Genomic DNA, 23,650 nt, shown 5'->3' with positions numbered 1-23,650 from the left:
TTCAAACAGGAACACATCGAATCAATCATGACACAATGTGAATTTAATGCAGATATTTCTGTAATCATCCAGTAAAGCTGCACGTAGTTTCAAACAGAGATCACAATTGTCCCATGATTCTGAACAGATAACTAAACGCAATAACATGTAACCGACTAGAGGTTTACTAATCATTTACACATTATGGACATTAAGCTCATCTTCAACAGTCCTCTTTGCACTCAACATAAAGCATGTAATGGAAAAGAGGAGACTTTTAGACTTTAGCAGTGTTTTGTCATTCTGTTCTTTGGGGTCTGGAGTAGTGTTCAATAAGAGATGGTTATTATGATTGTAACAGGGTTGATTCATAACCTGCCGCTTTTCTTTTCCAGAATTGCATGTTTATATCTCGCAATTCTGACTTTATAACACACAACTGGGAGATATAAAGTCATAATTGCCTGATATAAAGTCGCAATTGTGTGTTAAAAAGAATTGTGATCTATAAACTCGTAATTCTGAGGAAAAAAGTCCTTCGTATTGAACTTAATAAAATTTAAATTTATTTAAAAGATAATTTTCATCTCGCAAGTGCGAGTTTATATCTCACAATTCAGAGAAATGAAGTCAGAATGTGAGATGAAAAAGTCTCAGTTATCTTTTGAAATGTTTTCTTCTGTGGTGGAAACGAGCCGGTGGACCCTCATCAGTGTAGCCGGAGCGCAGCCGGACTATGGCGGGTCACTGTACATTCCCGAACCCTGGGTTAACATCCTTATTTGCATATTTAATATTTCATAACCCCGCTTCTAAGCGAGCTGTGTTCAGAAGGACGGTACCCCGGGGTTAGTGCAGTGTGAAAGCCCTGTGTGTTGTCCCTGAAGTCTTCAGAACTGAGGTGTGTTAGTTTTTTGGGGGGTGCGTAGTCTTTTTTTGAACTGTAATAGTCTCTTTTATGTAATTATTCCCACTAAGGTGTGTTCTGGTCTGAGTGCATGAGTGGATGACGCATCTAACCGCTCTGGCATTAGCTCCCGACAGATGAAGGTGCGCGGCGCTACGCTTCTAGTTCTCACAGCTTGAGGGGAAATTCAATAGTGTTTGGAGATCTGTGTGTTTCTCTCAGGCGATGGAGCCGTTCACTGGCAGTCTGGAGTCAGAAATGGATAGTTGACCCACTCTTCAGGCCTCCATCTGTTAGACAGGGGTGATGGCACTAGATAACATTTTGGTTTCCGTGTGGAAGCGAAATCAATATTTTTCCATGAGCTCCTCAGGCATTAGTTATGAACCCAGTTATGGGAGGGTGTGTATTTGTAGGATTGGGTTTGTTTGAGATGCTCATGGATATTTAGTTGTCCCTGCCACTCTTTCCAGATAATTTACATTTTCCCACACTCGCAGGACATATTTACTACTTGACATATTTCCGTTTTCAGCATTGCATGCAGGTTTTGAATAGTGTGTATGAATGTGCTAATACTTCGTCACTGCGTTAATCTGAGATTAGGCCTAATCGTCCCTGGTATTCCAGTAATTTATTAAACACCCCCCCCCAATTCAAACACACACACACTTTCAAAAATAAGATCGATCTTAAATGCTCACGTCAGTCTGTGCCAATACTCAATCTGGTTACTTTCTTTAAAAAAAAAAATGTATAGGAGTGAATCTTTTGGAATTTTTATAATCGATGCTTGGGGTCATGATTCAGTTAAAAATTGGTTCTCAATATTGCATAAAATAGATTTTTAGAGTTGTTTTGATTTGCTTTTTTTAAAACTCGTTTTTGAATTTGAATTTATTGTCCCCGACCCTCCCATCTCACGTTATTGTTGTACTTCAATAAATTTATAATAATAAATCACATTTCCTGCCTTTTTCATTTTTTAGGATATTGGTATCACTAGTTATATTGTTTTAATGTGTTCTCATGGTACAGTTTTGCCATGTCTGTTTATTATACTGTGTTTTAAGGGCCCTGATTTGCTTATTTGTCTGCTCTATGGCCGCGCTTCACTGGAGCTTTATGAGGAGAGGGAAGAGTTCAGAGAGTCGAAGGAGAGCAAACTGAACAGCATCTACCATTAGTGAAATTATGTAATAAGGTCGTTTAATTGCACACACCTCATAACTGCATTATTATTTTACTCAAGCCCAGTGGAGACTCAGCCTTTTCTTTTCGCCTCCCAGTGCCTGAGCTCTTTTGCATCATTACAATCTGTGATTATCAGCTGGTTCCGATCAGTGTCCGGTCCTTTAGAGTTATACGTTATTTAAGGTTGTTTTGTTTTCTATTCATTAAATTTTGATAGGAACTGCTGTTGTCAAGTAAGCCTCATTCGAGTAGTGTGTCCCCCGTTGCAAGCCTGTGCGCTCTCTAAACTGTTCGGATGCTGCACTGCTCTTTTTTTTATTTTAAGAGATCAAAAGAAAAATCTTTAGAGTTGGTTTTAATATGGCAATTTTAATCATAGTATGATCCACAGGGGTACGTGCTGAGCCCCTGCCACTTTTCAGACACACGATCCTTCAGGCACACACACACTGGGGCCGATCCTTCAGACACACACACACTGATTTGAGTTTTGTGAAAGTCTGTAGCATTTGTCAGTCAAATGATGCTGGGTAAAATATAAAATAAATAATTAAATGTGTGAGTAAGCAATATCCCCTTTAGAAAACATGTGGGTCCTCGCACTGAACTTCATGACCTTCATCAAATGCAAATGTTTGTTCATCAGAGGCGGGGAGCTCGAGTCACATGACTTTACTCGAGTCGCACACTTAAGGACTTGAGACTTGCTTGACTAAATGAAAATGTCTTGACTTGACTTTGACTTGAGATCCTATGACTCGAGACTTGACTTGAACTGTATGACTCGAGAATGACTTCATTACAGCTAAAGTAATTATAATTTTTTTATATAAATCATCGCAACATCAATACAGACTGTTTAAAAAAATGTTTGGTTTGATTTTCACAATATTTTTTAAAAGTCTCTTAATGCCGAGGGTGCCATAAATCAAGCTTGATGTGTCTTCTGAAAGCTGATGTGTTGTAACATGTGTTCCCCAGGTGGAGCGTATTACCTGATCTCTCGAAGCCTGGGCCCAGAGTTCGGCGGCTCCATCGGCCTGATCTTCGCCTTCGCCAACGCTGTGGCCGTGGCCATGTACGTCGTCGGCTTTGCAGAGACTGTTGTTGAGCTGCTCGCCGTAAGACACCTTTATATTCTCTCATGCATTGCTCATCATTTATTGCTTTATATGATTGTGTATAGAATGGTAGATAACATGATCATAATGTGTTTGTGTGTTTAGAGTTCTGGTGCGCTCATGTTCGATCAGATCAATGACGTGAGAATCATTGGGACCATTACGGTGATCCTGCTTCTGGGCATCTCAGTGGCCGGCATGGAGTGGGAGGCCAAGGCAGGACACTTATTCAGTTTCTTTGAACATTAGCCAGTTTCTGACCTTTCAAATTCATGATTTGTCAACATGGTTTTGTTTCATAGGCTCAGATATTCCTCTTGGTCATTTTGATCACTGCCATTTTCAACTACTTTATTGGGTCGTTCATCCCTGTCGAGTCCAAGGAGAGATTTGGCTTCTTCGGCTATGACAGTAAGTGCGACGTTGATCCTCTAGCCCGGTGGTTCTCCGCTGGTTTGTCTGATGGCACACAGACAGCAGGGAGAAAGCAATGCTTCATGTTTAATGATACCACATGACAAAATAAACGAAATCTTAACAGAGAGAAGACTACACTTCTCATGTCTGTAAAAGGGTGTGTGTCGAATCAAAGTCGACGGTATTTGATAAACATGTTTTGTGTGGTGAATAAAGTCACTGCAGAAAGGAGGAAACCAGCAAAATTCAAGAGACGCAGGAACTATAATAACAAGCCTTCTGAGATTTTAGTATAATATAATACTGTGGTATAATATTAACACATTTTAATTAAATAAATGACCACTTGCAGGCCACTTGACATCCAAATTAAAACTTTGGTCTTTAATGTGAACCGTTTAAGAAACAGTTGTTCAAGATTCTTGACCCAGGCTACTGGTCATTTTCTTTTAATGTTTTATTATTTTCCATGTGTCGTTTTCATTAACAATGTAACTACATAATTATCCACCCTCTCTTTAGCTGGCATCTTTGCGGATAACTTTGGCCCAGACTTTCGAGGAGAAACGTTTTTCTCCGTTTTTTCCATCTTCTTCCCGGCGGCCACGGGCATTTTGGCTGGTGCCAACATCTCAGGAGATCTAGCAGTGAGTGTTGCCTTTCACTTCCTCACCACATGTTTACTGTTCCTCACACACACAGTTCCTCACTGCCAAGATCTCTGTATATGTGTAATCTCTCTAAGGACCCTCAACTGGCCATCCCGAAAGGAACACTTCTGGCCATTCTCATCACGGGCCTCGTGTACATCGGTGTGGCCATTTCTGCAGGTAAACGCTGTTAGATCGCACATCATATGAAGTAGAACTGTACGAGTTGTGTTCTGATTTATTGATTGCTTTGTTGAAAGGTGCTTGCATCGTGAGGGATGCCACAGGCATTGAGAGTAACGTCACTCTCACTGGTATTGTAAACTGCACTGATGCGGCCTGTAAGTTCGGCTATGACTTCAATTCCTGCAGACAAATGGGTGAGGGAGGGAAGTCTGCCTGCAAGTTTGGCCTTCACCATGACTTTCAGGTACATCATCAACAGCAGACACTTTTCCTACACTATGAGCTGCTTTTAAGGCCTCCTGATGCAAAGACTCTTCCACATGCTAGACCAGGCAACGTCAATCCTGGAGTGCCGCGGTCCTGCAGAGTTTAGCTCCAACCCTGATATAAACCCGCCTGCCTTTAGCATTAGTAATCCTGAAGACATTGATTAGCTTGCTCAGGTGTGTTTGTGCTAAACTCTGCAGGACAGCGGCACTCCAGGATCGACGCTGTGCTAGACTTTGGCCAAAATGAGGTATCCAGCACTTATAAAAGGAAGAGGACGTACCATGATTAGCTTTGAGAGTTTTGCGGCAGCCTTTACTTTATATTTGTGTGCGTGCGCTATGTATTTTTGTTTGCTAGTGTCATTCTCTACATGCTAGGGGTGGGCGATCTGACGATTTTATATCGTGATCGATCTTGAAGATGTCCAGATCTACTTTCAGGCGAATCGTAGAGATCTTGATCTTTTGTCCTTAGTAATTATCGGGACTTTTATTTTGACGGCTCTGCGAATGGCAGCGCCTGAGCACAGCGGCCACATTCTCCGCCTTCATTCGTTTACGGCCTCTGTTTAACAGCTTTGTAGAAATACGTTACTGGATAGAACTGTTAAAGAATGTAAACTGTATACGAAAGAGTATCATAGCGTTTGCTTTCATATTATTAGAAAAAGCCAAACGGTATTAATACTTTCTTTACCTTCAGTCAGCATTCAGCAATATGCGCATTTATATAATTTAAACGTCAATATCCAATAAACATTTAATTTCACAAACTTTAGTTGAATCCAGCTGTCAGATATGCTGAAGTCAATCGTCGTGTTACTGTGCGTGACCGTCAGATCAGCTTCACTGGAGACGCACGGTCGACAAACTTCAACCCTTGATTTCAAACTGTGCTCGCTATATCCAGTTGCCCACTGTCCATATTCATGTCATTTTCACTGTGCTCTATGTAAAATTAGTGCTAGCTTGTCTTTTTTTGAAAAAATATGATTCCTAGTGCGCACAAATTTACCAGATTACCGAGTGCCCTGTTGATTACAGTGTTTACTTCCTTTTTATTCATATTTTTTCCAAACAATTTCTTTATTTGTTAAAAAATACAGTAATATGATTACAAGAAGTTACAATCTCAAGTCGGTTTCATTTAGAGATGTGTTTTTTTTAGAGATGCCAGTCTGCTCTTAAGATATCGGCATTGGCCTTCAAAAACCACTATCGGTCGACCACTAGTTTAATGCCTATTTTGACAACTGATTGTTTAATGCAAGACTGTTTTAAATTGTGAAAATGGATCAGTCCATAGGCTTGTTCCAATCTGGATATTCTCGATAGTAGCCTAGATCTCAAAATTGGGAAGATTGCGATTCAGATGGTGATTGGTTGTTATAAGATTGTGAAACTTTGGGAAGATCGCCCACCCCTAATACATGCTAATGTCAAACTCTACTGGAAGCTCTTGTGGTCCATGTGTGAGCGCTCAGAATCACGTCCATTACAGTAAGGACGTAAGCGCATTAGGCTTTGGAAAGGATTGGTGACTGACTGTGTTGTGCTAAAGGTCATGAGTGTGGTGTCGGGCTTCAGTCCGCTCATCACAGCGGGGATCTTCTCTGCGACCCTCTCCTCCGCCCTGGCGTCTCTCGTCAGCGCCCCGAAAGTCTTCCAGGTGGGTGTCGTCTCGAGTTAACAGTAGTGTGTGTCCGCATGCGTCGAGTGTGTGGTTCCACTCCAGTGCCTGTGTGAGCTCTGTGTGAACTTGTCTTGCTGCTTTGATGGATTTTTCCATTTCCCTCAGGCTTTATGCAAAGACAATATCTATCCTGGAATCGGTGTTTTTGGGAAGGGCTACGGCAAGAACAATGAGCCCTTGCGAGGATATTTACTCACCTTTGGCATTGCCTTGGCCTTCATTCTCATTGGTAGGTGGAAATAAACTAATCAAATAGTTTTATTCATCACAGATGAGGTCACCTCACTCTGGCATGCACTTGTTTTTCATTTCTCCAGCGGAGTTGAACGTCATCGCCCCAATCATTTCCAACTTCTTCCTGGCATCATACGCCCTCATCAACTTCTCTGTGTTTCACGCGTCACTGGCCAATTCCCCCGGTAAGACTTTCTTCTACTTGTACGAGTTGTAAAACTGAACCGGTTGAGTTGATGCATTCATGCTGTAGACAAGCTGGGTCATGTCTCCACAGACACCAGAGTGCTCGGATATCATTAGTGTCAGTACGGCACATCTCCGCATTCATTCTCTGAAGTGTGAGGAATTTAGATTTTGAATGTTGGGTGCAGTTTTTTTATTATCCGTCATTTTCCATGAATGGGTTAAAGAGGGGGACTTGAAACTGACAGTTGTGTTATTTCAATAAAGCGTCAGTGAAATGAGGTGCTTTGAGGCCCTGATCTGTTATGCAATCACCACAGACCAATGCTAGTTCGAAGGGAAGGTTTCTGGTTTGGCAAGCTGTTCTGAACTCCTTGGCCTTGGTTTTAAATGATGTAACACCAGTTCGTTCTTTGATTTCGCTAGAAGTAAATAATGGCCTTAACATTCAAATATGATGATGTTGATCCACCTCATGAAGTACATTTTTTTCCATTTATATTAGCATATATTTTAAACTCTGTTACTAAATTATAGGGGCATGTCTAAAAAAAACTTGATTTATGTGATTATCATTACTTGCTAGCAATAAATATGTAATAACCTATGCATGAATGAAATCCTAGGTAAAATGAGTTTAGCCTTAATTAGGAATAATGTGACCATATGCAAAAGATTAACAGTAATTAACTGTAATTCACAGAAAGGTAGAGTGATTGAGCTGGATAAATGCAGTAGGGGTGTGACGAGACGCTTATCTCACGAGTCGAGATTTTTGCACAATATTCTATAGAAATCCTCAATGACAAAATTCATGACTGGAAAAATAGTCTGCAGGTGCATTTTAAAATGTTTTAACTAATAATCTTGTAATGAATGTCATTTCAGTTCTACTTTGAGTATAATGGCTCGTTTCCACTGAGGCGTACGGTACGGTACAGTACGGGTCGGGTCGGTACAGCATGATCCGGCTAGCGTTTCCACTGCCAACAGTTACCCTTACTTGATAGGCGTGGTGTTTGCCGGAAAGAAGCGACCGACGTCATTTTCGCGCGAAGAAAGCGACATAGTAAACAACAACAACAATGGATGACAGACAGCAGATCTTGTTCTTGCTTCTCGGCATGTTTGTCACAAGAAACAAGCGCTGGCATTAGGCGTTTCTCAATACCAAGTAGCCACGCAAAGTCCGACTCAGGAGAATGATCCCGAGGACGCGAGTCCAGTAATTCTGCGGATGGAACAGCGCGTTCTTGAAAGCGCCACTCAGCTCGCTCTGCTACTCCGGTTATGTACATTTAAGGCAACAATAAAATGAAATATGTTATAAAACACCACTCTGCTTTTCGATTTCATTTAAATACATTTTAAACATTATAAGCACACACATGTGGTTCAGGCAACGCATAGCCTATTGATTATATTCACTGCATGTAACTTTATATTTATAACAAAACTAAATATAAAACACAACCCTGCCTCTTTTCGTTTAAATTTAAAAACATGAAACATATTCCAGCCAATGTATTGCATATTGCATTGGTACACATTTTGCAATAAACATTACAGATGATCTTGTTATAAAATAAAAAAATGACAAAACTCTATCTCTTTTTGTTGAATTTCAGGTTTATCAATAATAGCCATTATAAAAGTATAAGTAAAAGGTACAAAAAGATATACAGTAAAGCTTTAATAACGCAAACAATTCAGTCAAATATACAAATTTAGCGCTCAAATATATGAAACTTCACTTAGCCTTCTGCCAAAACTTTTGGCCAGGGAACGAATTATAGATTCACGAGACCAAAGATCGCCTGTTAGGTCTATACAATACGAATTATATCTCATGTTTAACCACTACAGAGACGTCAGAGTCAGCGGCAAACATCAGAACGGCTAGCCGGGGAAAGGCTGCTCCAGGCGGGGTGCACGAGCGCCGAGCGTCCGGTGATTGCTTGGAATGGATCTTCAAATGATCATAAATCTATTAATAAACCACAGATTTGAGCTTTAAAAAACTACTTTCTCGCCTGAAAAACTCTTAAAACTACATTTCGTGACAATAACAGTAGTATTATATTTCAACTGTATGCTTCTAATGCCCTTGTAGCACGCGCAAGTGACGATACTCTGTCAACCAATATCCGTCTAGCTCCACCTTTTAGTACCGTACCACTGTGCTAGGTACCCCAACGGAAGGGTACCCAAAAAGTGGTACGGTTCGGCTTTTTGGTACCATTCACAACTTTTGACAGTGGAAACGCAAATAATTGCGTACCGAACTGTACCGTACCACTCAATGGAAACGAGCCATAAATGATCAAATGCATTGAAAGACAACAATATACAAGCACTGTAAAAGGTTTTGCCACAAACTCAGCTGACTGGCTTTTCTCCTGTATGATTTCACATGAGTCTCTTCAGACCGTACTGTACATTCATGAGCTTCCAGAACTTCTGATTGAGTCTGTGTGTGACCTCATGATTAAACTCCTTTCCACAAATTGAACATAGAAATAAAAACAGTATAAATAACAGTTTTTTCTTAGTCTGATTATGGTTGCACTTGCACTTATTGTTTGCACTTAATAAAAGTACTCTCTCAGTATTCAAAGTGCAAACAGAGGCCAGAGCCACGACTACACAGCCCAGAGACAGGTTTGATATTGGGAGACAGGCTATTGTATGCAGCTTGATTTGCGCACAGCAGGGAAGTCGTGTTTTACTTTCACTTTCATATTCGCGATCACATGCTCTGTTTAGGGGCAGCGGTGCTGAGCGTTCGACAGGATAAGACCTTTATCAGCCGCCTAACGAATCCTCCGCCATCGACACGCGACCGGTGAACTGTCCTGCTGGATAAGCAGACCTTTACAATAGTTTAAAATGGTTTTTATTTCTATAAAGAAGCAAAACGACAGTGGAGGCGGGGCTGCGGTGGGTAGCGTAAGGTGTATGTAGCGGTGGCATATTCTATGCTAACTTCACCCTCACGCTCCGTCATGGCAATATCGCGAGACAGCTTCTCCCTCGACGAGACGTCTCGCCACACCTCTAGCATGCAGTGCTATGGTCTTCCCATCATGTCATGAGTTCACAAAACTTTGCAAAGTAACAGTTCCTCTGTAAGGAGAGGTTTTTGTTGAACTGTAGAGTGTGTTATTCAAACCTTGTAATATCTGAATGAAAATGAAAGTCTTTTCTTTTCTGAATGGCATCTTGTAATTGACTGCATTTCTTGTTTTTGAAGTTATAATTTTACACATTTCTTTATTCTTTGTGTAAAGAGGTTTGTTTTTCCCTCAATACCAAAGCTCTAGAAGACCAGCAGGTAGATATCTTCACTTCTGACACTTCATATAGTCTCTGCACACACTTGCATGAACATAAAGGGTACGTGTAGATTTCCCACATGACATTCTCCAGATGTCCCACAGACACCATTTAAACGCTTCGGTACCCTTTATGTCATGTAGTTTCTGTAGCATTACAAGGTAATCGTGACTCCACTAAATCCCATTACTCTAGTACATGTCCTGTGTTCAAGAACCCTTGCTAGCTGTGGTAACTGCTATGTATCCTAACTGATGCTAACTTCATTTAATCAATTCTGTTCTCATGCTTTTATAAAACTGTGACATTTCAACTGTATTGACTGTGACTGATTTGTGTTGTAAAGACTCTAGAACATTGAGAGGCTTTGACGCCGTTAACAAGCTCGTATGAAGTCTTCTGCTTCTGGACGCTGTTCAGAGAGGCGTCCCCTCCCCACTTCACTAGCAGCTCTCAGTTGTCCTGTCACACTCACCCGTGTGCCATTGTTTGTGTCCCATACTGTTACGTGACGTAGCAGAATGGCACAGTTAGCACATTCGGACCACAAAGAACTATTGTTGGTTTTATCCCAACTATTCGTTCCGATATGTTGGCTCCAGTTGATGGTTGTAATAAGGGTATTTTGACCTTTTACCATGTTGCCAAATCCTAACCCATAGCACCTCAGGCCCGCTGGGTTAGACTGGAGATCTCTAAGTGTTTGTTCCGTGTTTGTTGGGCAGGATGGAGGCCGAGCTTCAAGTACTACAACATGTGGGCGTCTCTCGCTGGGGCAATCCTATGTTGTGTCGTCATGTTTATCATCAACTGGTGGGCGGCCCTCTTGACCAACGTCATTGTCTTATCTCTCTACATCTACGTCAGCTACAAGAAACCAGGTGAACACACTTGAGCACCAGTCATGAGTTCTCCAGCACAGACGTTTTCTAACTAATGCCTCCATGGGTCGTAGTAGTTCTAATGATGGCGTTCTGGTTTGGGGAATTTGCCTCTTTATGAAATTGTTGCGGTCCTGCATTTTCTGTAAAGCTACTTTGAAACGATGTGTATTGTGAAAAGCGCTAAAACAAATAAATGTGGATTGAATTACAGATGTGAACTGGGGCTCGTCCACTCAAGCTCTGACCTATCATCAGGCCCTGACACACAGTTTACAGCTGTGCGGAGTAGCGGACCACATCAAGACCTACAGGTAATGGAGCCTGTGTGTGTGTGTGTGTGTTTCATGCTTGTTATACCTGGAAGTATTAATTGTAAATATAGAAATAAGTGATTAATAAAAGTTTTTACAGTGTTTCAGATTATTTCCCCCTTTGGTTTAGTTTCCTACTGAAGGCTTGTTCTGATGATCTTGACTCGTGTATGTGCTGGATTCACTCATTATCACACTGAATGTATTTGAGGCTGTTGGTGCTTTAAGGCTGGAATAAACTACATGACTTTAAAAATCTGCATCATGCACTAAAGCAGTGCTTCTCAGCCCTGTCCTGGGACTCCCACCACCACACTTTTCTGGTGTGTCCCTCATCTAACACCTGATTCAACTCGCCAGCTCATTAGTAGAGATTGCGAGACGAGGGCCCGTCTGAAAGCTTATAAACGCTGGCTTCGGAGGACTCGTTCACTGTTGGCTTCACCTCCTGTCTTCTGAGTACCTTCATCTGATCCATTTTTGAGAAGCATAGATGTACCGTTCACTGCAAATGTTACCTACAAAGTTATTGTCTGATAAGGCAGCGTTTGCGCACGACGCTTCCTCACGAAACTGACTTCGGACAGACTTCTAGCCAGCGTAACGGTTTAACGACCTACAGTAAAATAGAGCGAGCTTTGGTGAAAACTAAACCAATGTTTAATTACTACAGTAGTAACTTCTCGCTAGAAATGACATAAGTGGAAAACATTGGTCAAAAACGTACACTTACACACAAATTGACGACCAACAACAACGTTCAGATGCCATCCTCCTTTTTCCAGCTCAATTGTCACAGAATGGAAAGCACAGGATTGTGGGATATCAAAAGCAGTGAAGGATACATCTATGCTGCCTTCAAAAATTGACGCAGCCCTCGTATTGCAATCTCTACCAATGAGGCAAGTCGGCTGCCTACGTTTTCGGACGCAGCCTCGAATTGTGTGTTCAATGAGGAAGACCTGCAACATGTGCAGTGGGGGGTCACAGGACCGGTTGAAGAAGCACTGCACTAAACCACACACGCCACCAGATTTCAGTATCAGATGTCCCGAACACAACAAACTCGTGCTGGAACTTGTGCTTCGTTTCCTAGAGATGCATGATAAATGACAACCATTTGTTCAAAAATCGTCAATTCAATAAATACCAGACGTGTTTAATCTCCGACTAGATGGATTCATAGTGTGAAGTCTATTGATTTTCTGTGAAATCTGTCAACTCCGACTGCCCAAAATCTGCACTGGCTTTCAGCATCTAGTGTCGAGTTCTCCAGTCTGCAAAGGTTGTGTAGTGTATTCCAGCTTTCAGATGCTTTATCCATGTGCTCAAGCTCTAGAGATGATGTTCAAGAAGACGTGGAGCTTATCATCTGATTTAGTGTACTTTTAGTATGTTTATCGTTGCTACTTTGTAATGATAATGATTAAAAAGAACTGTTTCTATAACGGTTCCAAAGGACTTAACCATCCAGACGCCGGCCGTGACCCACCAAAGGGCTTTACACATCACTTAACTGGGCTGATACTAGTTTGATAGTAAGTTTATAATTATGAGTTGATTTTAGTAATCACTCAGAGTTAAAGTCGCCCTAAAATATCTTGAATGTAACTCGACACCCTTGCCTCATTTAGTATACGTGCATTCTATGAATATGCAAATGAGCCCGCCTCCACTCACTCACTCAGCTCAGATATCCACTCGTTGACAATCTGATTGGTTACAAGTTTGTGACATCAGAAACACCAGTGATTTCCACCCGTGTTTTTGAGACTGTCTTTGGTTCACTGCAGTTTTTAAGGAGAAAATACTCCGCAATGCTGTCGACTTATGAATTTACACATGGTTTGTCTTAAAGCATATTAAAAACACCACATAGACACATAAACAACATTAAAAGCTGGATTTTCACCACAGGGGGACTTTAATAATGATCTATCCCCTAAACCAAGTCGTCATTTTATTTTATTTTTATATGGACTTAGCAATAAACACGGTTTATTGCTGTACATAACATTTGTAAAAATGCAATACACATATAACAAATGATTAACTTAACATATTTAGCTGAAAATTGTCAGCATGGCAGTAGTATGGAGTATGGATAGTAATAAGTGCCAGAAACAAACCCTCCACATACTGAAATGGAGATAACAATTATTTCCGTAGATCCTCCATATCAAACGTAGAAAATCAAAGCAACCCTGCACCATGACCAATGCTTGGAAGCTTTAAACCAAGGCAATAATACATGTTTAAATGTTTAATTCGAAGTATATGTTATGGATAATTTATTCTAATGGGGCTTTTTGGGTTTTACTTTACCCCTAAACACTGACTATCCCATTAACTATCAAACATGTACTAACATGTGGTTAAGGCGGCTGTTATTCATGAATCTGACTCCAGGCAAAGTCAAGGTTAGAGCCTCAATGGTCCCTTGACTAGTTCAAGCTTGAAAATCTTTGCCATTGATTGTTCAACAAAAAGTATATAATTTTCTTTAAATGCAATCAAAATATGTGACTAACACATGCATGAAAAATCATAATGGACTTGTTTGAGGAAAAAATAGATGTAATAGTGTTGTGTTTGATCAAGTGCTCTAGATTGACTGATCCTCAGTGTAACGTGTTCTGCGCGGTGTGTGTGTGTGTGACTGAATCACATGTTGAGAGCAGAGGAAGAGCTGCTAGATCCTCCAGGGTCAGAGATTACCGGTTTTCTGACAGTACCTTCAAATCAAACGCTATACCCTCGGCATAATCCTGTTTTATTCTTAACATTTTTGCTTTGAAGCCTCTAATCTGAGCTGTGTGTTCTGCTCTAGCCTGGACCGCTGACCCTGGAGGTCATGAGAACGTAACGCACGGCACACTATGTGCTGCTTTTGCTGATGTCTTATGGCCCTTTACACTTTAATGAACGCCAATGTACAATGTTCTGCGGATCTCGCGGTGTGTGATGTGCAGGTGACGTGTGGTGTGTGTGTGTGTGTCTCTTCTAGGCCTCAGTGTCTGGTGATGACTGGAGCGCCAAACTCACGACCAGCCATTCTTCATCTGGTCCACGCCTTCACCAAGAACGTGGGTCTGATGGTGTGCGGTCATGTGCGCATCGTGAGTACCTTCTGTGACGGCTGATGTCTGTTAATATGTGGAGAACATGTGGTGTGTGTGTGTGTTTTAGGAGCGAGTAGACTGTTGTGCGATCTGTTTTTGACTCTGCTAATTGGAACATGTTCTCGGTGTAATAAAACTTCCCTGAACTCAGTGGGGACAGGGATTTATAGTTGTTGAAAATAAACCGGTCTCCTTTAGGGGTCCGTGTGGACCATGCTAATCAAGAGTACATGCTAATCAAGAGTACATGCTAATCAAGAGTACATGCTAATCAAGAGTACATGCTAATCAAGAGTACATGCTAATCAAGAGTACATGCTAATCAAGAGTACATGCTAATCAAGAGTACATGCTAATCAAGAGTACATGCTAATCAAGAGTACATGCTAATCAAGAGTACATGCTAATCAAGAGTACATGCTAATCAAGAGTACATTGTCTGGAAAAGCTTCCATGAGTTCATTTTACAAAACACGTTCCTGGAATCGAAATCGCACAGGTTGGCTGAAACCAGAAACCAGGCTTGTTTCTCCAAGTTTTTGGATTTCATGACAATGACGTCACTGTTTTCTGAAGTGCTGTTTTATTCATGAATTGAACTCATTTCATAATTGATGATCTTTACACAGTTAATGAACTGAACTGAACAATGACACTATTGTCTTTTAGAGTTGCTTTACAGCAGAACTGAACTCGGTTCGCATCATTGATCTCTATTCTCCTGTTTCTCACTGTGAAGCTGCTTTGCAACAGTCTGTATTGTAGTATATAAATAAAGGTGACTTGACTTGATGTTCCTGTGGCATCACTTCAACTGGTCTCTTTCGTGTCGTTCCTGTGTTCGTTCTCAGAGTTCTCGGCGGCCCAACTTTAAAGAGATGAGCAGTGATATGGTGCGCTACCAGCGGTGGCTCCTCAACAACAACTCCAAGGCCTTCTACACACCCGTGGTGGCTGAAGACCTCCGGCAAGGCACACAGTACCTGTTGCAGGTGCGTGCGCGTGTGTGTGTGTGTGTGTGTTTAATTCTGAGGGGGTTTTATAGCCCTATTCACAAAAGATTTGTTTAATACTTGGTTTTAGGATCTTGCTCACTGGTTAGTTTAGTTTTTTTTTTTTTTTTTTGCTTCTCCTACAAGTTTTATCCAATGTTTACCAAAGTTGGCTCACATAATGTGCATGTCAATCCTTACAAAGTTACTGCATTTTTAACTTTAGCGTTTTCATTGGTCAGAAGCTCATTTGGCCTGAAATCCCTTGGCCTGATTGGTCCCTGCTCAGCGCAGTGTTCACGTGACCCTGTAATCTGCTCACAGCTGACTTCTGTGCTTTCGCCTGTTTTAAGATATTTACTTCTGCTGTGTGTGTGGGCGCGTTTGCTGATTTGACCTACATTATGGGGCCAAAATTGGCCTCCCAAAACCTTCCTCTCTACATTATTGGACATGCTAACTGAGACAGTAATTGTGAAAAAAAAAACACTGAATAAGCATACCAAATGTTTTATTAAAAAATGTAAAACGAGAGTTGGGTTATAGAAAATGTCATGAGCTCAGTATAAACACATTTTTTGCCTATGGAAAGTCCTAATAAACCAAAGTGTGTGTGTGTGTGGGTGTTTTCCAGGCTGCTGGACTGGGTAGATTGAGGCCCAACACTCTGGTGCTTGGTTTCAAAAACGACTGGCGTATTGGAGATATAAAGGATGTTGAGACCTACATCAACCTAATACAGTGGGTTTCATCTTCTGTTTCAAATCAATCCACTATTAATAATTATCCTCTTGAATTAGTGTGTCATCAGTTTTTACTCTGCTAGTACAATGATAAGTGGTTTGTTTTCCTGAACTCTGGTTATGTCACAGAGTCTTCCATGTAACATGAGTTTCTTGAGTTTGTTTTTGCTGCAGTAGAGCGAGAAATAGATGCAAAAGATGTGCAAAACGGCTCGTCACCGGGGCAGCAGTGGCGTCAGAGACATGCTTGCGCATCATCTACAGCGCTTCATTTGTAAATTAAGAATCGCAAATTATTAAAAGGCGCCGTGACCGACACTGACCAAACAGCTTAGGTTTTCCCAGAACACACACAATGACACACAACTTCACAAGTTTCTGCACAGCCTTGACCACAGCCGAGTGTGTATCTGTCATGTGATGTGTAAAGCTACATTGAGGCCAAGAATCGTTCAGCCGATCAGTGATGTCCTCTCACCGGCGACGGGGACTTCTGATTGGGAGTGATCTGACTCGTGTCTCTGCTATCCTCATCAGTGTTAGCAGTTCTATCGGGATCTCTCTTGATCACAAACACCATCAGCTTTAATCGTGGATATGGAAAAGGAATATATGCTTGACTGTCTTTTTGACAGTTGGCGATATTAACTTATTAACAGGTATATACACTCTCTTGAACTTAAGAAAGCAGATCAAGAATATACACTCACCGGCCACTTTATTAGGTACACCTGTCCAACTGCTCGTTAACACTTAATTTCTAAGCAGCCAATCACATGGCGGCAACTCAGTGCATTTAGGCATGTAGACATGGTCAAGACAATCTCCTGCAGTTCAAACCGAGCATCAGTATGGGGAAGAAAGTTGATTTGAGTGACTTTGAACGTGGCATGATTGTTGGTGTCAGAAGGGCTGGTCTGAGTATTTCAGAAACTGCTAATCTACTGGGATTTTCACGCACAACCATCTCTAGGGTTTACAGAGAATGGTCCGAAAAAGAAAAAACATCCAGTGAGCGGCAGTTCTGTGGGCGGAAATGCCTTGTTGATGCCAGAGGTCAGAGGAGAATGGCCAGACTGGTTCGAGCTGATAGAAGGGCAACAGTGACTGAAATAACCACTCGTTACAACCGAGGTATGCAGCAAAGCATTTGTGAAGCCACAACACGCACAACCTTGAGGCGGATGGGCTACAACAGCAGAAGACTCCACCGGGTACCACTCATCTCCACTACAAATAGGAAAAAGAGGCTACAATTTGCAAGAGCTCACCAAAATTGAACAGTTGAAGACTGGAAAAATGTTGCCTGGTCTGATGAGTCTCGATTTCTGTTGAGACATTCAGATGTTAGAGTCAGAATTTGGCGTAAACAGAATGAGAACATGGAACCATCATGCCTTGTTACCACTGTGCAGGCTGGTGGTGGTGGTGTAATGGTGTGGGGGATGTTTTCCTGGCACACTTTAGGCCCCTTAGTGCCAATTGGGCATCGTTTAAATGCCACGGCCTACCTGAGCATTGTTTCTGACCATGTCCATCCCTTTATGGCCACCATGTACCCATCCTCTGATGGCTACTTCCACCATGTCACAAAGCTCTAATCATTTCAAATTGGTTTCTTGAACATGACAATGAGTTCACTGTACTAAAATGGCCTCCACAGTCACCAGATCTCAACCCAATAGAGCATCTTTGGGATGTGGTGGAACGGGAGATTCGCATCATGGATGTGCAGCCGACAAATCTGCGGCAACTGTGTGATGCCATCATGTCAATATGGACCAAACTCCCTGAGGAATGCTTCCAGCACCTTGTTGAATCTATGCCACGAAGAATTGAGGCAGTTCTGAAGGCAAAAGGGGGTCCAACCCGTTACTAGCATGGGGTACCTAATAAAGTGGCCGGTGAGTGTATATGCTGAGGGCGAATAGCTAAACATAACCTCCAGAATAAATATTACATTAACTCGCACTTGCTCTGTCTCTCACACGCACCATTTAATGCCCTTGTTTATGCCGGATAATTTAAAAACAAATGTCGGAACGCAAAAATCCACAATAACGGCCCAGCTGAAGTTAGGCACTGGCTGTCCACACACAGTAGTCCTTCAGGTGGAGCACTCCAGTGCTGAGCTGTTGCAAATGCTGGAACATTTATGCATTTTCATAATATGCCCTGTCCTCTTCAGCTGCATCTACATCTGAGGAACGTCTGGTGGATGTTTATGAGCAAACGCAGCTTTGATGTAAATGGTTTGGGTCTTCCTCCTGTGAGATATTAACTCTTGTTTGTTTGTGTGTGTGTGTGTGTGTGTGTAGCGATGCGTTTGATTTTCAGTACGGTGTCGTCATTCTCAGACTGCGAGAGGGACTCGATATTTCTCACATTCAAGGCCAAGGTACAGTGCTGTACATCTATTACTACTTTAACCAGTCACATTGTCAGATGCCTCTGCTTAGTGCTGTTGAGTTCTTGTCCGTTAGCTTCAGGAGAACGTGTCATCAGCGGTTCACTAGCTGTGAACTACACACGTATGATATTGATTCTGTTTCTATGAGAGCAGGAAAGTGTTTTAAGTCTTTGAAACATCGAGATGGACAGCATGATGTTCGCAGCTGGACCTGCGTGATTCTAGACATGTAGTGTTTGTGCGGATGAAATTGTCCATGTAATGAGGTCATTTTCAGATAACTTGCCATTCACGCTAAACTTGAATTTGCCTTGACCTCAAAGCTGAACTTTGCATGTCTCTAAAGATGATTCTTCAGGTCTGAAGGATGTGGTGGTTTCGGTTGACATGAGTAAAGACTCGGATGGAGACTCGTCCAAACCCTCCTCCAAGGCCACCAGTGTCCAGAACAGCCCCGCCGTGCAGAAAGGTCAGCACACCTCACATCTCTGTGTGTTCACGGAGAAGCACTTCACACTTGTTCTTCAGAGTTCTATGTATCCTTTAAATAATGTTCTGTTCTGGGAGAAAATGCTGAAAGCGAAACCTCAGATGAGAGTATTTCCCAGGAGTTTGGTGAAATGCTCCTCGTGGGCAGTGGTTGCTCAGAGCAGAAGTCACATGTTGACCTTCATGTCCCTCTGGGCCCGGTTCTCATCAGAAGCATTTCACATCCCAACTCATCCACACTCCATGTGTTTCCTGAAATGTCTGCCCAATACAACACAACAAACAACAAACCGTGTTCTCAGATGTGTGTGCGCTGGGAACAGTGCGAGTGTTTACTCGGCTTGTCATGTTTGTAGTTAGTCCATGATAAATGGCATGGAGGTCTGAGGTTTGGGCCCTCTCAGCACCGTCTGACATCACAGCGCTCTCTGAAGGCTGAGAAAATACTCATAAAAAACAAATATAGCTGCAAGCGGCGATCACCAGGGGTCAGGCAGATGAGCACACTGGAGAACACGAGCAGAACGGACACACACGGCCGCTGTAGACGCTCAGATGGTTTTAGGGAAGCAGGATTTGCTGAAGTTTGGCCTGTCACCATGTGCACCCATTTTCCTAAATGTGCGTTCACAGAAGTGTTTAGGTCTACCCCACACCTGAAGCGTTCACTGGCTTGCATTTGCCAAATTTCTAGCACAATACTGACAGCATGAACTGGTTTCTAAATGCACGTTTGATTTGGGTGAACAGCCTTATGCACTGTTCATACCCCAGATGATGTTTGCTGATTTAAAAAATAAAAATACAAAAAATAATTTCCTTCATCTAAATGGCATGATACTTGCGAAGTAAACACATACACAAAACACCCGGCCCCCAAAACCCACACAATCACACACGGAGATGAATGGGCGAGACAAGCTGCTCTATATTCCATAATTTGTCAAAAACACTTCAGCTACAATGCAGAACACACAGAAATGAAGTGACACCATTACATATCCGTAGATGGAGAACAAATGCAAACACACACATTGAAACGCATGTAACACACATAACCTCATGTTCAGGTTTGACTGTAATGTGGCAAAAAATGATACTAAATACAAAAGAAAACTTTGACAAACGGTCATTTTATTTTCATAATACATATTTTATGTCTTAACAAATCGAAATGGAAAAACCTGTGGAAAGATGTACACCTGTGTGGGAACGGCATATGATCTCTGAGTAATCCTCTGAGCCCATCTGGTGGCTATAGGGGAAGTTCATGTTATTTTAAAAGTGTTTCCCAGTAGATGGCAGTCTCACTCACTCATATACTATATATATGTATATACAGGTTTTTCCATTTCGATTTGTTAAGACATAAAATATGTATTATGAAAATAAAATGACCGTTTGTCAAAGTTTTCTTTTGTATTTAGTATCATTTTTTGCCACATTACAGTCAAACCTGAACATGAGGTTATGTGTGTTACATGCGTTTCAATGTGTGTGTTTGCATATGTTCTCCATCTACGGATATGTAATGGTGTCACTTAATTTCACTTCATTATGAGGCAAATAAATAATAAAAAAGAAACTTAAATCCTCTGAAACTGCACTACTGTACTGTAAGAACATGAGTAGAGTAAGTGATATAAATGAATTGTTCCATCACTGTCGGGTCTGGGGTGAGTGTGCCCTGAGCGGGCAGCACACGAGGGCTAGATTGGGCTTCTCAGAGCGCCGTCTATAGGGAATAGAAATGAAATGGGTTATGTTTTTTGTTTTGTGCTCCTCCCCTGAGTCCACACTGTGGTGGCGTGATGCCGTGTAGACTTCTGGGTAATAGAGCTCATACAGCAGCAGCTCGATCATAATTCACAGAGTCATCATGAAGCTGCTCACGATCTGGACCACAGACAGCATGAGTGTGTGTGTGTGTGTTAATGATGAAGATGATGGAGGTTTCTCAGCAGGTCACCTGCCTCATAATACACTGCAGCACACATATGTGTGTTTGTGACTGACGCACATGTTTCCCATCGCAGCATTAGCGACTCTAACCCTCTCATGTGTTTATCCAGATGAGGATGATGATGGCAAAGCTCACACTCGGCCGCTGTTGAAGAAAGGCATGTGTCTCTCGTTCTCACACTCCGCTCTCTCACACCTGCATGCTCCTTTTCTCTGCAACATTTTAGGAATCGCCGCTTTGAGTGTTTTCTGCTGGTGTGACCTCTGACCTGATCTAGATGTGTTAGTGTTTCAGCTCCGATGATGTCACTTCCTGTCACGTTCTAATTCTCTGTGTCTTCCTGCAGGGTTGCTTGTCTTTCCCACTGAAGAGTCTGCTTCAGTCTTTCCTTTCTTCTGTCTGCTCATGGATTGTTGTTGGTGTGTGTGTGTCCTGATCTGGTGTGTGACGGTGTGTGTGTTTGTGACTCCAGATAAACGGAGCCCGACGCTTCCTCTGAACGTGGCGGACCAGCGGCTGTTGGACGCCAGTCAGCAGTTCCAGCAGAAGCAGGGCAAGGGCACGGTCGACGTGTGGTGGCTCTTTGATGATGGGGGTGAGTGTAAAACATGTGCAAACTTACAATTGAGCGTTCGCAAAGACCCGCCCCCCTCGGTTACTGTTGCCATGTCCGACAAGCCACACGTTCTCATGCAGTGAAACGCACATCGCGGAGCCGAGAGGACACTGACCACGCGCTGACAGACAGGACAGACCAGCTTACTCTTCATATGACACAAAGTCTCAACTTTGACATTAAAGAGACACACAACAGTATTTATTGTTTAAATTTCTTTAAAAACATTTGAGACACAGATCGCTAGAGCCTCAGTTAAAGCCTCTTGTGAACCAATCATCTCTTCCTTTAGTTCATTTATAGCATCAAATAAACATGAATGACCATCAGAAGGAATGTTTTAACCGTGGAAAGAGGTCAGTACACCGTTTATCAAGTTCAAATCCACCAGTGATAATCTACTAACTCTCCTGACTGCTTTGTCGGACAAAATGGCGGATTATGATTGGTCAGATCGCCTGTCAATCAAACTCTGCGAAGGGTGAATTGCGATGCATCGTGAAATCTGACATTTGGTCACAATTGGATTGGGTTTATATGGGAATGATTCATTCAATTCTTCATATGTTGGGAAAACCGATGGAACAAGAAGGCAATATACAGCATGGATAAAGTATGATGTTGTGTCGTCTGAGATGCAGAGGTGTATACCGCAACCGTACAGCAGCGTTTACCTGGATCATAAACCACTACGGCTGCCGGCAAAGGCAAAGTTTCCTCTTTCTGTAAGCGGAAGTTAATGTTCTGGCGGAGTAAAGCTGGGAAAGCTGCTCAGCCTTCTGTCTGGAGGATCTCCAGAGCTGCCAGTGGGAATAACTGAGATCAAGAGACTAAATAATCTAGCAGATCTTCACTTGTCCTGCCAAAATTTTTACTGGCTCAACCACAAAAAAGAAAGAAAAATAGTTACTGTTTTTGACTGCAGTCTGTTCTTAATGTCATGGAAACAGCAATTGCATATTACAAACTTGTATTTAAAAGCTGCCGATATGTTGAACTAATAAAATCCCCTGATAATGAGTACAGCAAAGAGACATTAGTTTACAGCAATTCTATTCACAACACGGTTAGAGAAACCCAAAAACACGACCACAATTCATGAGACGAGTTTCATGTTAATGATCAGGGTTTGAAATTAACTTTTTCACTCATCGGCCAATTTAGCTACTACATTAAGTTATTAACCATTCAGAACTACTACTAGCCAAAAGAAATAAATAAACCACTACGTCACAGCTTTTATATATAGGCGCATATATATATATATATATATATATATATATATATACACTCACCGGCCACTTTATTAGGTACACCTGTCCAACTGCTCGTTAACACTTAATTTCTAAGCAGCCAATCACATGGCGGCAACTACGTGCATGTAGACATGGTCAAGACAATCTCCTGCAGTTCAAACCGAGCATCAGTATGGGGAAGAAAGGTGATTTGAGTGACTTTGAACGTGGCATGATTGTTGGTGCCAGAAGGGCTGGTCTGAGTATTTCAGAAACTGCTAATCTACTGGGATTTTCACGCACAACCATCTCTAGGGTTTACAGAGAATGGTCCGAAAAAGAAAAAACATCCAGTGAGCGGCAGTTCTGTGGGCGGAAATGCCTTGTTGATGCCAGAGGTCAGAGGAGAATGGCCAGACTGGTTCGAGCTGATAGAAGGGCAACAGTGACTGAAATAACCACTCGTTACAACCGAGGTATGCAGCAAAGCATTTGTGAAGCCACAACACGCACAACCTTGAGGCGGATGGGCTACAACAGCAGAAGACTCCACCGGGTACCACTCATCTCCACTACAAATAGGAAAAAGAGGCTACAATTTGCAAGAGCTCACCAAAATTGAACAGTTGAAGACTGGAAAAATGTTGCCTGGTCTGATGAGTCTCGATTTCTGTTGAGACATTCAGATGTTAGAGTCAGAATTTGGCGTAAAC

The 23,650-nt window shown here is 42.0% G+C and overlaps 1 protein-coding gene across 2 annotated transcripts in view; it reads left to right on the top strand.

Annotated features, from left to right (window-relative positions):
* The window catches only part of slc12a2 (solute carrier family 12 member 2), a 79,981-nt gene that overhangs the window by 40,658 nt on the left and 15,673 nt on the right, over positions 1-23,650 (top strand). Inside the window, exons 5-22 of one of the 2 annotated variants that reach the window (XM_056265537.1) lie at positions 3,062-3,201; positions 3,307-3,417; positions 3,504-3,612; positions 4,141-4,265; positions 4,364-4,448; positions 4,529-4,698; positions 6,285-6,392; positions 6,522-6,645; positions 6,734-6,835; positions 10,898-11,053; positions 11,268-11,367; positions 14,375-14,486; positions 15,341-15,481; positions 16,116-16,222; positions 18,543-18,622; positions 18,981-19,103; positions 21,196-21,243; positions 21,559-21,681. In XM_056265537.1, the coding sequence (XP_056121512.1) occupies positions 3,062-3,201; positions 3,307-3,417; positions 3,504-3,612; positions 4,141-4,265; positions 4,364-4,448; positions 4,529-4,698; positions 6,285-6,392; positions 6,522-6,645; positions 6,734-6,835; positions 10,898-11,053; positions 11,268-11,367; positions 14,375-14,486; positions 15,341-15,481; positions 16,116-16,222; positions 18,543-18,622; positions 18,981-19,103; positions 21,196-21,243; positions 21,559-21,681 (2,064 nt within the window). The remainder of the gene's footprint in view (positions 1-3,061; positions 3,202-3,306; positions 3,418-3,503; positions 3,613-4,140; positions 4,266-4,363; positions 4,449-4,528; positions 4,699-6,284; positions 6,393-6,521; positions 6,646-6,733; positions 6,836-10,897; positions 11,054-11,267; positions 11,368-14,374; positions 14,487-15,340; positions 15,482-16,115; positions 16,223-18,542; positions 18,623-18,980; positions 19,104-21,195; positions 21,244-21,558; positions 21,682-23,650) is intronic. The other variant, XM_056265539.1, reaches the window with a different exon arrangement.

Source organism: Rhinichthys klamathensis, unplaced genomic scaffold (assembly GCF_029890125.1).
Source record: "Rhinichthys klamathensis goyatoka isolate OS25496 unplaced genomic scaffold, OSU_Roscu_1.1 h1tg000236l_1, whole genome shotgun sequence".
NCBI classification, from domain to species: domain Eukaryota; kingdom Metazoa; phylum Chordata; class Actinopteri; order Cypriniformes; family Leuciscidae; genus Rhinichthys; species Rhinichthys klamathensis.
This window is presented reverse-complemented; position numbering and strand designations above follow the sequence as displayed.